The following is a 14,384-nucleotide window of genomic DNA, read 5'->3' as shown; positions in this document are numbered from 1 at the left end:
ATGACTATATCATCAAAGTTCAGGTAATCTGTTTTTTTTTATAATCATGTTTTTGAAATAAACATGAGTAAATGATCTCAAATGACATTAATTGATTAAAATGTATGGTATTTTTATGTGTATGAATATTTTTTGTGGTAGTTTTATGGATATTTTATTATTTATCTAGGGTTGGTATGTACTTGAAGAATTTTATTTGTCACACTCACAACTATATGTAGCTATATCAAGAGTTACAAGTAGGCATAGACTAAAGATTTTGATATGTGATAAACAATATATACCAACCAATACAATCACAAATATAGTGTACATGAGAGGTTTTACTTATTTATAACATATTTGTGTAATCTTAGTTATATAATTTTTGTAATTTTAATATAAATTGTAACTGTATAAAATATATGATCATTTTATTAACTATATTTCAATTAATGGTTAAAACATAAAACTTTTAACAATTACTCGTATAATACACGGGTATCAGATAAGTTATTTATAACAATTACTTACACCCCCAAAACCCTTTTAACACCACCACCTAAAACCCTAAACACCACAAAACCCTCAATCCCTGTAACAAGAAGCCAAATTGCAATGGTTGGTGCCGACAAAGGTAAGAAGCCCAAGGCCGGAGAAGAGGATGTGGGTGTGCAAATTGAACCCGAGCTTCTTCAATCCATTGAAAAACTTCAGGAGATCCAAGATCAACTCGAAAAGGTCCAAATTTTATCATAAAGTTGTTGTTTTTCCTAACACTTCATAAATTACAATCAAACTCCAATTTTTAAATTTGTATCGCCTTTTCGTTTGTGAGAATTAGATTGCGGTTAGGGATGTAAATGAGCTCGAGCTCGTATTGTTTTGAGCTATTTTTTAAAGCTCGGCTCGTGAGTTGCTTTGTTTAATAATTAATTTATATACAATTTTATATATATATATATATATAATTTGAGAAAAACCTTAATGAGCCTAAGCTCGGCCCGAGCTCTAGGGGTGCAAATGAGCCGAGCTGCTCGAGATCCGCTCGTTAAAAAGCTCGATCGAGCCGAGCTTCATCGAGTCCGAGCTCGAGCCTAAAGATAAGCTTGCTTAATAACCGAGCCCAAGCCCGAGCTTCGCTTATAGAGCTCAAGCCGGCTTGCGAGCCTAACCGAGCCTGTGATTTATATAATTTTTTTAAAATATATATTTAATAATTATTAATAATATATATTATTTTATACATAAAATTATAAAAGAAATAAACATATAAAATAGTTGTAATTATTTAATATAATTGATAAATAGTAAACGAGCCGAGCCCGAGCTGAGCTCGAGCTTCAAAATCCATTCAGGAGCCAAGCTCGAGCTTTGAAAATAGAGCTCGAAACGAGCCGAGCTCAAGCTCTGTGTAAGTTAAACTAGCCGAGCTCGAGCCTAGTCGAGCTTGTGCTTGGCTCGGCTCGTTTGCACCCCTACCGAGCTCGTGTGCAGCACCTTAAATGGGCCATAGCTTGGCTCCAGCTCGGCTGTGTAATGTAAGATTAATACATAATTACAAAAGAGTTGAAACTTTAAAATACACAGGGCTCGATGAGCTTAAACAATCTTTCAATTCAAGGCTTGAGCTTAGGCTTGATAACTATGCAAGCTTTTATTTTAAGGGTCGAGCTCGCTAAGTCTCAGATAATTTCGAGCGTTTTATCGATCCGATACTGAGTAGCTCGCGAGCAGCTCATCTCGTTTGCAGCCGTAGTTGTGGAAAGTTCTTAATAATTGTTTTTCGTAACACTTTCTATGGTCATATGCCGTAATTAATCACTGCCAAACTTCAATTTGATTGTATTTTATCTGGTGTTTTGGTTTTTAAATTCTGTTTAGCAACGTTACATGATTAAGAGAATTTGATGCAGGTTGAGCGTTTTTAGTGTTTTGTATTTGCTAACTACACTTGCAATAAAAAGCTGATTTTGTCGAGATTTAATTGAAAATACTTAGTAAAGCATCTTTTATTTTCAATCCAGATCAATGAGGAGGCAAGTGATAAGGTATTAGAAATCGAACAGAAGTACAATGAGATTCGGAAGCCTGTGTACGATAAACGTAGTGATATTATTAAATCAATTCCTGACTTTTGGTTGACTGCTGTAAGTTGTCAATAATATCTTGTTTTATCACCGTTTTATAATTATAATTTTATACAATTTTGATATAAATTTGGACTTGTTTGCAGTTCTTGAGTCACCCTGCTCTTTCTGATCTTCTAAACGAAGAAGACCAAAAGGTTATTTTTATAAATCATGAAAACATATTTACACGCCAAGTTATGTTTTGTTTTGTGACATACTGACATGTATCTTTGATTATAGATATTCAAGCATTTAACATCACTTGAAGTTGAAGATATGAAAGATGTGAAGTCGGGTTACTCTATCACATTTGTAAGTATTCCATTTATTTGATTGATTCAATTGCATGATAAAATATTATTGATCTCGATTTCATTCTTATTTCAGAACTTCAGTCCCAACCCGTATTTTGAAGACACAAAGCTCACAAAAACCATCACATTTCTTGATGAGGGATCTACAAAAACTACCGCTACATCGATCAAGTGGAAAGAGGGCATGGTAACATTTTGCTTGTTTTTATTTATGTCTAATACGTGTTTTTATAGCAGGGCTGTTCAAAAAGCTCACAGGTCGAAGCTCGGGCACATGGCTCGCTCGATAAAAGCTCGAATAAAACTAGCTAAAAAAACTTGATTTGAAACAACCTGAGCTGAGTTGGCTCATTTTTGTAAACGAGCCAAAATCGACCATGGCTCGGCTTGTTGGCTCGATCTTAGGCTCGTTTAACTTCAAAATCGAGCTCAAGCCTTGCTGAGCTAAATCGTTTAATTTCGAGCTCAAGCTCAAAATCACCTTAACTCGACTCGAGCTCGATTCGTGAACATCCCTATTTTATAGTTATATAATCGTGGGTCCTTCATTTTTTTGGTTTAGGGACTTTCTAATGGAGTTTCGCATGACAAGAACGAAAAGAACGGAAAGAAACGGCCTCATGAGGATGACAGGTTAATAAATCAATCAATCAATCAATCATACCCAGTAAAATCCCACCGACAGCAAAGCTATAGGTAGGGTTTGGGGAGGGTGGGATGTAGGCACACCGTACCTCTATCCAAAGGAATAAAGAGGTGGCTTCCAGAGAGACCCTCGGCTCTAAGTACATGTGTATGAAGCAAAATAAAGGAAATCAAAGTTTAACAGTTATATAAAAACTACTACTAATTATAATAATATTAATAATAAGGTCACAGTTTAACAGCTATATAAAAGCTAATAATAATAATAATATATGTAAGGGAAATACCATTATGGTATGTGACCTAAATAAGTCAAGTCTAAGCCCTAAGATATTCAATTCTCTCTAAAAATCCTTAACTTTAATTCTACTTCTCCACGAATTCCTATCCTCAACCATGTCCTCGGAGAGGTTTAGGTCTATCAAATCATGCCTAATCCTCTCATCCCAAGTCAATTTCGGTCGTCCTCTACCCCTCCTCCCCTCTATAGTAATGTTTTCTACGGATCTAACAGGATTCGTCGTCTGTCTTCTCTTTACATGTCCAAACCATCTCAATCTCCACTCTCTTATCTTGTCTGCTATGTTCGCCACCCCTAATCTCTCGCGAAACACAACGTTTCTTATTCGGTCTAGCCTTGTGTGCCCACACATCCAACGTAGCATTCTCATTTCGGCTACCTCCATCTTCCGCACTTGTGCCTTCTTGATGGCCCAACAATCTGTTCCATATAGCATTGCAGGTCTAACTGCCACTCTATAGAATTTTCCCTTTAGTTTAGTCTGGAAACTCTTGTCGCACAATATACCTGTGGCTGCTTTCCATCTACACCATCCTACCTGAACTCGGTGGGTCACATCACTGTCTAATTCCCCATCGCTCTGTACAAATGATCCTAAATACTTGAACTTCGTTACCTGCGGGACCACCTGCCCTTCAATTGTGATGTGTGCGTCTTCATTGTCGTTTATCCCACCAAAATCACAGTGTAGGTACTCCGTCTTAGATCGGCTAATCTTTAAACCTTTTGTCTCTAAGGTTGTTCGCCACTCCTCAAGCCTCATGTTTAGATCTTGTTTTTTCTCAGCAAGTAACACAATATCGTCTGCGAACATCATGCACCACGGGAGAGCCCCCTGAATCGACTTTGACAACTCATCCAAGACTACTGCAAAAAGAAACGGGCTCAACGCTGACCCCTGGTGAAGACCTACCTCTACAGGAAAGAAATCAGTATCCCCCACTGGCGCACGGACACTTGTTTCACTCCTGGTATACATATCCATAATTATCTCTATGTATTTCCTGGGCACTCTTCTACCCTCCAAGCATTCCCAGAGCACCTGTCGTGGCACACTGTCGTAGGCCTTTTCTAGGTCAATAAACACCATATGTAGATCACGCTTCTTCTCCCTATACTTTTCCATTAATCTTCTTATAAGGTGTATTGCCTCTGTGGTGGAACGCCCCGGCATGAAGCCAAATTGGTTGACCGTAACCTGAGTTTCTCGTCTAAGTCTAACCTCAATCACTCTTTCCCATAGCTTCATAGTATGACTTAGTAGTTTGATTCCTCGGTAGTTACCACAACATTGGGCGTCTCCTTTGTTCTTATAGATAGGAACTACAACGCTGCTCCTCCACTGGTCTGGCATCTTACCTGATTTGAGAATACTATTGAACAGAGTAGTTAACCACATGACTCCTTCCTCCCCCAGACACTTTCACACCTCGATGGGTATGTTGTCTGGGCCAACCGCCTTAGACCTTCCCATCCTCCTAAGTGCGTCCTTCACCTCTTCTCGTGTGATCCGTCGGCAGTAGCAGTTATTCGATTGTTGTCGTTGAAAGTTTGTGTTGTCATGTTCTTCTTGGTAAGCTCTCCCATTGTTAAAAAGATTGTGGAAGTAGGTTTGCCATCTTAGCTTGACAGGTTAATAAATATGATTTTATTTTTTTCTATGTGTTTTTAACGCCTGTGATTTATGTTTTGATGAACGTTTTAAATGCAGCTTCTTTAGCTGGTTTAGTGGGACCCAACCGAACGATGATGCCATTTTGGGTGAAATTCACGATGGAGTACGTTCGTTCACGTTATCTTTTGATTGCACTTACAGCGAACCGTTTTTGACTTACAGTGTTTAATCATGTTTTGCAGGCTGCTGAGATGATTAAAGAGGATTTATGGGTTAATCCTCTTTCATATTTCAACAATGTAATCTTTTTATTTTCTTTTGAAATTTTCATCTTTTATATAATTTCTACTGATCTTTTTATAAAATTTCTTGATTAATAGGACGCTGATGAAGAGGACTTTGGTGACAATGATGATGAAGAGGTAAACAATAATCAAGATAAACACATGAGTAACCGCGTTCAAGATTTATTTTTAAGGTTTTAGGTATCGATTTGATTGGGGTTACTTTTGCAGGATATTGGTACAGATGACACCGATGAAGATGAGGAGTGGTAAGTGAACTGAATGTGTGCAACATTTAACCGATTTACCAGTCGGTAGGTTAATAGTTAAATTTGCTGTTTTGAAGTTTTTAATCTATTTTAAAATATTTCTGTCAAACTATGTTCATCCGTTGAATCAAATCTTTAAGCATTGAAGTGATTAGCATTTCATTTATCCGATAACAGTTGGCTTTTATACACCTTAAATTATATACGTCTGATGAGAATTGATCATTTTCTATTGACGGTTAGAGTGGAGTGTATTCGGTTGTTTATGGTTAAGCGAACTCTTTTTAGTTGTGGAGTGTATTCGGTTTGTTAATACATCTGTATTGCTTTCATATGGCAATCGTCCCTATGCTATGTTAAAGTTCAACCGTTTTCCAAAGCAAAAAATCAGAAAGTTAATAATAGTTATAAACTTAGTTATGTCATTCACGCCTTTGTTAAATCTAGCTCATCGCCAGTTACATGTGAACTTTGACAGCTCGTCCTCGATCAGTAAACCTTTTTAACCTTGTAATAGATTATCTTCATCCGGTCTCATCTTCTAACCACCAAGCATGGTGACGAGCCATGCCACTGCCACCTAGGCACCGACTTGGGGTTTATTGCTAGGTTGTCTATATCCATTTCCAGTTCTAAAGTTAAATAGAACTTGGGGTCTGTTGGCTTGTTTGTGGATAAAATTAGTTGCCCAGAAAACATGATGAATACTGGTTTTCGTTAAGATAAAGAGTATTCTCATTTGGAAAAACGATAGGCGTAAGTATATAAAAAAAAAGCAAACAATTTTAATACCTGAGTACTAAATGTGAATTATTTACATACCATAAAGATGATTATATAAATTATCTTTTTATTGTTCTTGAAATATCTAGTGTGAATTGTTTGGTATAGCTTATTGAGGAACGATTAAATAAAAAGAGAAAATTTTATGGAAGTGTCACACTATAGATAATTGATTACACTAATTTTATAAAGTGTCACCATGGGACACCACTTGATGTGAAACATGACGTACATATCTTGATACCGTCTGACTAGAAGCCATTTAGTATTTATTTAATATATGAAATTACGACAGTAGTTGTATCGTAAAGGACGAACTTAAATTATATATCGAAGTGAAAAAAAAAATCAGTCGTGACATTTTTTTCATTTTAAATCCAGTTTCACAATTTGTTATTTTTTTGGTGGTGTTTGTATATTTAGTTCACTATTAAATAAAACATAAACAAATATAGTTAAATTAAAATCTGTATTTACTTTTATTTGTGTATATACACCTTAAAGTATATGCTCGGTGACAAAACATTCGAAGCGAAAGCCATGACCTTAAAGGAAAGGGTTATTAGTAATGTGGAGGAAGGTGTTAGTGTGAAATAATCATGCATACAATAGGGTTGTGCAAGTGTAACATATAATGGCATAGTGATGTTAAATATCATGCTTTTACCATACATCATGTTTTTGAGTTTAGCTCAGTAAAATGTCATATGAACAACACAAGTCATGATTTACTTGATTTTGTTGGTTAAAATGGCATTAACGGGTGTTTTCAAGCGGTTCTAAGTGATACATGACCACTTTCAATAATTTATTTTTTTTTCAAATCAGTATTATAAAACTGAAAAGCAGTGATTACATCAAAACAGAAGCCAATCGAACAACAAGCTGTGTAGCATTTGTCTTTAAATGGCTAGGAGTCGTCTATCATAGTTCAACAAGCCCGACAAGGATCTCGTTCGTTTCTAGCACTCCATATAGAGTATCCATGCATCGGTTGGGTCCTTGAGGTTTAAGTGCTAGCTCGTCCGAGTGTCCTAACCAGAACTCAGCTAAATAAATTTAATATCGTAAGTGATACCCTTTTCTCATTAGAATTCAAGCAAGTCACAAATTTCTAGTTTAGTTAGTTTAAGTTATATGCTCAATTAAATCATCCTCCAAGTTACTAGCTAGATGAAACATTGATAAATGTCTAGTATTAGTAGCTGGACACACGGTATCATTGAATCGATATTTGGTTCTCATCCTAACTATATTACACTGTAATTGGTGCCCTTTTGCCTATACGTGTTGTTAGTTGGTTAATTATCATGTTAAAAAATTCTAACACGACTACGCATTATTTGCTATAATCTTATGTACCATCCAACACACATCAAATTTTTGGCACTGTTGCGAGGATACTTTAGGCATTGCTTAGTTTTAAGTATAAACAACAAAAAAAAATCCCAAAAATATTTTCCTTTTAGTTTAGTACCTTGTGTTCGCCCGTCCTACTGGTGATCTTGTTCATCCAATTACGATTCTGAGAGCGAGAGAATTTGAAGTTGAGATGGAAGCTGATAGAGCAACCCCAAGCTTCTTGACAAGACTACTACGAGGAGGACTAGCACGATGACAATGCAACACCCACCGTGGGTGGTGTACAACCGACGGGCATGGTTAGGCCTACCATCCACGCTAACAATTTTGAGATCAAGTCGGGCACAATATGACAATGGAAAATGTAGCTCATTTTGATGGAGCAACCGACGACATAAAGAAGAACTACACAAATATCGGTTGACATCATGCATCTATATATCAAACTACAATGCATTTCAAAATGTTATAGATGATAATAATTTACATTACATTAATTTGCAGTTGTGATATTTAGAACTTTATACAACACCAACGTACTTGCGCAATTTATTTACTATTTGAATAATATCCAAAACTTCTTGTCATATTTCAATCTGTTATAATGACTCGCTAACGTGTTCTCTCGACAGATTATGTATATACCACGCCCAATAATTTGACATTTATAGGTTTATTATTTCTGACGTGTACAATGTTGGCTATTTATAGAAAATTAACACTTGTCTTTGTTTGCGGATTTTAGAAACAAACTAAGATTGATATTAACATAGGACATTACTGGTGTAATTTCCGATGGATTTCCGTTGAAAAATGTTAAATAACAAATAATAGGAATAGTTTTGGAACAAGTTAACTTTCTGTGGGTGATTGTGTTTTTTGGTAAGTGTTCAGTCTCCGTTTAATTATCTGTCATACACAATTATGGGACAGTTGATCAGGAATCAAACCTAGAAAAAGGCGGACAAAGACAATTGTTGGCTTCTTATTATCGACGGACTATCAAATCGTTGTAGATTTCTGATGGATCACCGACGACTCATTATAAATTAAAATAAAGTTAGTAATGAATTTTTACGATATCCGTTCGGTAATATCAGATGAGTGTTTTTTTTTGTATTGTGTTGTAGTGACCTGCTTTTGTCTTGATTTCCCTTGTGTTTTGGGATGCTTTGGATTTTTGTTATCTTTTTTTGTTTGAAATAAGTTGACTTATTTAAAAAAAAAGGAATGTACATGTAATACGAAGAAGGATAATAGCGAACAGAACACTTCAGGCAACAAATACATGTCAGGACACTGGCATGGGGCAAGTTATGCCTAGAGAGTAACATGGTTTCATTTAAATATGATTACTGCATGTTATTGGAAAACTTACGAGACCCATCAATACCCTGCTTAACGAAATTGGATAAAGTTGCAACTTTGTTGGATATGTGGCCTTAAAAAGGTTATACAATCAAGATTTGAACCAACGACCTCTGTTAAAAGTTAAAAGGGAATCAAGTGCGTTCCAATGCTATCCTCAAAGGTTAACGGGGTTCCTTTTTAAGGTTTAATGATTCAAAATTCTTAACACACAGTTAAAATTTCTGTTGGGTTAATCGGGTTTTTAACGTGTTCACGGGTTACTAGGTTAACGGGTCATGGACTCATGGTTCAACGGGACTCAAATTGGTTGCTGGAGTTGGGATAATTTTAACACATTTATTTTATGTTTTACTGGGCCATGAATCATTCATGGGATGTATTTACTAGTTTGTAATATAAAAGGTAAAAAAAGAAAATTCTTGCTTGTTACAGGTTTCAAACTCGTGACCTACCACTTAGCAACAATCAAGTTTGTCACCAAAACCAGTACATAACTTTAAGCCTAAAGCCATTGCTTGATTTCGCTTTCGCTAGCCCCTAGTAGAGTGGTAAGTGAGTTCCAGTAAACAATCTTCTATCGTTTATATCTATCTATCTTGTTATTGGAGCTTACCCCTAACAATTTCATCACTCCGTGGGCCAGCATAATGCAAAGGCTTTAGGCTCACACTTAATTAAGCTGGCCTCTAAATAAAAAAAATCATTATATATTAATATATTATAATGGACAAAGTAAACTTAAAATTTATTTATTGTCCTGGTGACAAGCTTGATTGTTGCTAAATTGTCAGTCCCAAGTTCTAAACTTGTAGTTAGCGTTTTTTATTTAATTTTTTCACAATGATCATTAAAGAGCCATAAATTTCATTTCGATTTAGGCCTCCAAACTCGTTGAGCCGGTCCTATACATCGGTCACCTCCACATTAAACTTCTATGAATATTTGTTTTAGATAATAGTTAGTTTTAGATAGGTTAAAAAAATGAAGCCATATAGTGTCGATCTTTCACCTAAATCGGCTACAGAAAGAACCTCCAATCCTTCTAACTGTTGATGTCAATATTCAACATGGGAACAATAACAACGAAGGTAACTGTACGCTTTTGATGTATGTTATCCGTTGTTAGTTTGTGTATTGAGAGTCCTTTGTTGCATGATTGTTCTCGAATCTGAAGCTGATTGTTGTAATTTGTGATGGTTTTTGTGTATTATATTAGAGCTATGCAAGTTAGAAGATTTATCCAAATTAAGAATCCTTTTGGGGACTACAAATATCAAGAATGCTGCTAAGAAACATAAGGGAAATTCTTGCATATGGTGAGGATCTTCATTGATTCAAATTGACGACCCTAAAAAACTAAGGTAACAAATTGTCCCAAATTTCATGTAACTCATGAAGATTTGTCGTAATATGTATTTAGTTTCAAGTTTTGAATGATATAAGTTATTGCTGATAGTTGAATATGATTAAGAATGGATATTGTTTATTATCAATATCCACTACAACTAATATATATATCTTCATGCAGACAACTCTCCTCCTAAATCTTAGTTATCAAAGGGTTTGACAAGCACCGTCGTCGGTTCCTTTTCTCCTCAGATCGTGGTCACGTGTTAAATAATTCAGAGTTGTTTAATGGATTGATTGAGCTAAGATGTAAGATGTTCAGGTGAGTCATTTTTTTATTTACTAATTACTAATTGTTCCTCTTTAAAGCGGGTATATAATAAATTATCCTCAGTTTGTTAATAGGTTAACATTGTTGTTCTGATTCTACTATGCGCAACTGTTATATCTTTTTGACATTTTCTTTATTTTCAAGTACCTTTAATAACTACATTTAATAGATTTAACGGGCACAACTAAGTTTTGTTCATTGCTGGATTTCATGTCAGTTCCTTTTGTAATGTGTACGTGTTGCAACTTTATTCCATAAACATAATAAAACATCCATGTAAATAGAGGAGATGTGTTATTACTACCATGTGTTATTGCAAAAATAGGTTTCTTGCTGACATTTTTCTTTCTATTGACCGCCTCTCTCTAATCGAATGCAATGGTGAATATTAGGATATGTTGAATTATTATTTTCGTTTTTGTTTGCAGCTTTACATTATCTATGGTTAATATTGAATTTGCTATCTTTTAGTTTTCCTAGAGTGACATGCACCTATGAGAGTGCAAACATGCAAGCAATCATGTTTTAGGGGAATGCAGGAGATAATATAATTGTTGTGTTCACAAAAATGATTTTATACTCTTGAAACTAACACTGTCATTGTTACCTTTTTCAAAAGAAAACAGGCAATGAGCTCTAAAAAACTTCTGACATTAAACGAGGAGAAACTGTAGAGCCACTCGAAGTTCAGAGTCATTAGAAAGTGGAATCAGTATGCCCACAAACAACTATTTATCGTGTTAAAAGACATGCATGCAAATTTAAATCTAAGTCATCTTCTGCCGACAAATCAACAATTCGTCGAGAACCAACATACAAAAAGAAACAAATTACGTGGTGAGAGAATGTGATCAGTTAAGTGTGTTCAATATATAGTTATAATCGTGTGATGCGTCGTAAAAGTTGTAGCTATAACTGTGTGATGCGTGGAAAAAGTTGTACAGACTTTCTACTAGATTTGTAGACACTTGCTACTAAAATTTAACCATGTTTATTTGTTATTATTATTCTTATTACAAGACCCACGCGTTATTCATATTACGAGACCTCACAACTAGTTGCCATTTAATGTTGATGGAGCAAGCAACTAAAACCATATGGCCCATAATCTGTTATCTATATCTATATATATATATATATATATATATATATATATATATATATATATATATACTACACATAATACAATACTACACATAATACATGAGTAAATAACCTCTTAAATTAAATATAGAGCATTTACATTTCATCCATCATGTTTACCTTATAATTTAACTAACATTCATATTTTTCAAAATTTAATACTTATTTTAAAAAATCTCTCACAACCCATCCACCATTTTTATATATCTTTATCTTACTCATAAACAATTATTTTAAAATATTTCTCAGTTTTATACACACTCAATATTTAAAGAATGATGAATAGTAATTGTTTATATATAAAAAGTTGCTATAACAACTTTTTATAATTTAGGGTTGGGGTAAACGTATAGTGGACATGATGAGGTTAGTTTTTAGTAGATTTTTTTTATAAAATTAAAGATGGTGGAAAAGATGATGGATGAGACTAGAATACTCTAATACACGAATGAGAGACCTCAGAAATTATAAGTATAAAGTTCAATGCAAAAAGTGTAACTACATGCTCAAGATTAATAAAGTTTATGGGTCATATTGTCTTTAGTCATATACTTAGCTTTAATTTCTTAAAAAGATTGTTACAAATTTGGTTCTTTGATTTTAATCAACTTATGGTGATTTCTAAAATAGTTACACATTTACCCCTTTATTCAAAGCTAAATACGCCACAACTTTTTAATGGTTATAACCTTCTCACACATTAATAATGTTGTTAAATTTTAATATAAAAGTTACTCCATAAAAACGAACATTTTGTTCTCATCAATTTGAGTATGGTATAGTTATATTTTTTTAATTTTAAAATAGTAAAATATTATGCGATTACTAGTTAGGATCGGCAACATGTCGGGTCGGTCGAGCTCATGTCATACGTAAGACTGGATTAGGATCGTAACGAGTCGATATAAAAAAATATTGATTGGGTTTGGGTCGAGTTGGTACTGGTTCGAGTCAAAATAAGTCGTATCATAACATGTTTCAAGTTAGAGCGATACCAAGTATCGCGTATACTTCGTTGCATCATGCTAACACCCAAGTCGAATTATATAGAGAGTGGATGATGTTAATTTCAAACATACTCTCATATAATTTAAGAACTTTAGAACTCCAAAGTCCCATATGATCATATTACTTATTATTTTTATATGTTTAATATTATTTTAGGGTAATATAAGATTTTGAATCAAATATAAATGATTTTTATTGTGAGAATTGTACAGATAACTAGAGTAATTATATTAACACTAGAGTAATTATTATTACACTACCGTATTGTTTTTATAACAAAATTACTTTAGTTCAAAACTGTAATTTACTTTAGTTATTTGTATATTTAGTATGTTAATTTTAGTTGCATCGGATCTCACTCCTATGTAGTTTTATGATTATATAAATTTTTTATTACACATATATGCAACTTGGTTATTGTTACGTATGTGTAAACTGATGATCACATATATACAATCACAAAATTACATATAATACATGATAAAATTATTAGAAGAGATATATTTGAATAAATATACTACCTAAAACTACCTTTGTATATTATCTACAAAAATAAATAAATAAAATTATCGATTGTTACGAGTTTTCTAAAGTTCTTAAAATTTACAAAAACCGACTGTATAGTATTTAAGTGATAACGTTTCAACCACCAACATATGAAAGGTATAGAATAAATCAAACAAACGAGCGACAACAGAATTCTATTTATGTATAGAATAGGAGTTAACACAAGACTGACATGGATGATGTAAAAACTCTAATGGCACTACAACAAATCTGCCCTATTTTGACAACAATTTCCATACTTTTCCTGACAACATGTAGTTGGTATAAATCTAAATTTTTTATCCTGACGACATGTGGTCGGGATAGGTGTCGTCGGAGTAGCCTCGTCCCGAAAAAAAAAATGTTTCCCAACAACATGTCGTCGGCATAAGTAATGCAAAAACATTTTTAAGAAAATGTTTTATTCTTTATTAAAATGAAAAAAAATATATTTTAAATAAAATATTAAAATCTTATCCCGACAACATGTCGTCGACATAGTGATATGAATAAAATATTATTAAAATCTTATCCCTACAATATGTTGTCGGGATAGTTAACTGAATATAATAATATTAAAACCATATCCCGACAATATGTTGTCAGGATAGAGTTTTAATATTATTATATTCCCATGTATGTATGTATGTATGTATGTATATATGTTTGTACGTATGTATGTATGCAACCATATGTATGGATGTATGTATGTATGTAACCATCTCTAAAATGATTTTAAAGAAAAGAAAAATTAAAATATAAAGTTTATCCCGACAATATGTCGTTGGGATAGGGTAGTTATTTTTTATTATTTTATTTTAATTTAAGATGATTTTAAAGAAAAGAAAAAATAAAATATAAAGTCTCTGTCCCGACAATATGTCGTTGGGATAGGGTAGTTATTTTTTATTATTTTATTTTAATTTAAGATGATTTTAAAGAAAAGAAAAAATA

At 33.7% G+C, this 14,384-nt stretch overlaps 1 protein-coding gene across 2 annotated transcripts; it reads left to right on the top strand.

Moving 5' to 3' along the window:
* Positions 1 to 533: 533 nt before the first annotated feature.
* Positions 534 to 5,815, top strand: LOC143557264 (NAP1-related protein 2-like). 2 transcript variants are annotated; one of them, XM_077046385.1, is made up of 10 exons: positions 534 to 720; positions 2,007 to 2,129; positions 2,216 to 2,266; positions 2,352 to 2,423; positions 2,499 to 2,612; positions 2,988 to 3,058; positions 5,083 to 5,149; positions 5,229 to 5,285; positions 5,367 to 5,408; positions 5,502 to 5,814. In XM_077046385.1, exons 1-10 carry the CDS (start codon positions 598 to 600, stop codon positions 5,541 to 5,543), a joined length of 762 nt encoding a protein of 253 aa, XP_076902500.1. In that variant the 5' UTR covers positions 534 to 597; the 3' UTR covers positions 5,544 to 5,814. The 2 variants fall into 2 exon arrangements, with proteins under 2 accessions (XP_076902500.1, XP_076902494.1); XM_077046379.1 differs by having other exon boundaries at positions 5,367 to 5,815.
* Positions 5,816 to 14,384: the final 8,569 nt, after the last annotated feature.

The sequence above is a fragment of the Bidens hawaiensis genome, unplaced genomic scaffold (assembly GCF_021521415.1).
Source record: "Bidens hawaiensis isolate Kalapana, Puna unplaced genomic scaffold, B.hawaiensis_p1.1 tig00001087_1, whole genome shotgun sequence".
NCBI classification, from domain to species: domain Eukaryota; kingdom Viridiplantae; phylum Streptophyta; class Magnoliopsida; order Asterales; family Asteraceae; genus Bidens; species Bidens hawaiensis.
This window is presented reverse-complemented; position numbering and strand designations above follow the sequence as displayed.

Coding starts and splice junctions, on each gene's coding strand:
- LOC143557264 (XM_077046379.1), top strand. CDS start 598: ATGGTTGGTGCCGACAAAGGTAAGAAGCCCAAGGCCGGAGAAGAGGAT. Junction 2,130..2,215: donor CTGACTTTTGGTTGACTGCT/GTAAGTTGTCAA, acceptor ACTTGTTTGCAG/TTCTTGAGTCACCCTGCTCT. Junction 3,059..5,082: donor CGGCCTCATGAGGATGACAG/GTTAATAAATCA, acceptor TTTTAAATGCAG/CTTCTTTAGCTGGTTTAGTG.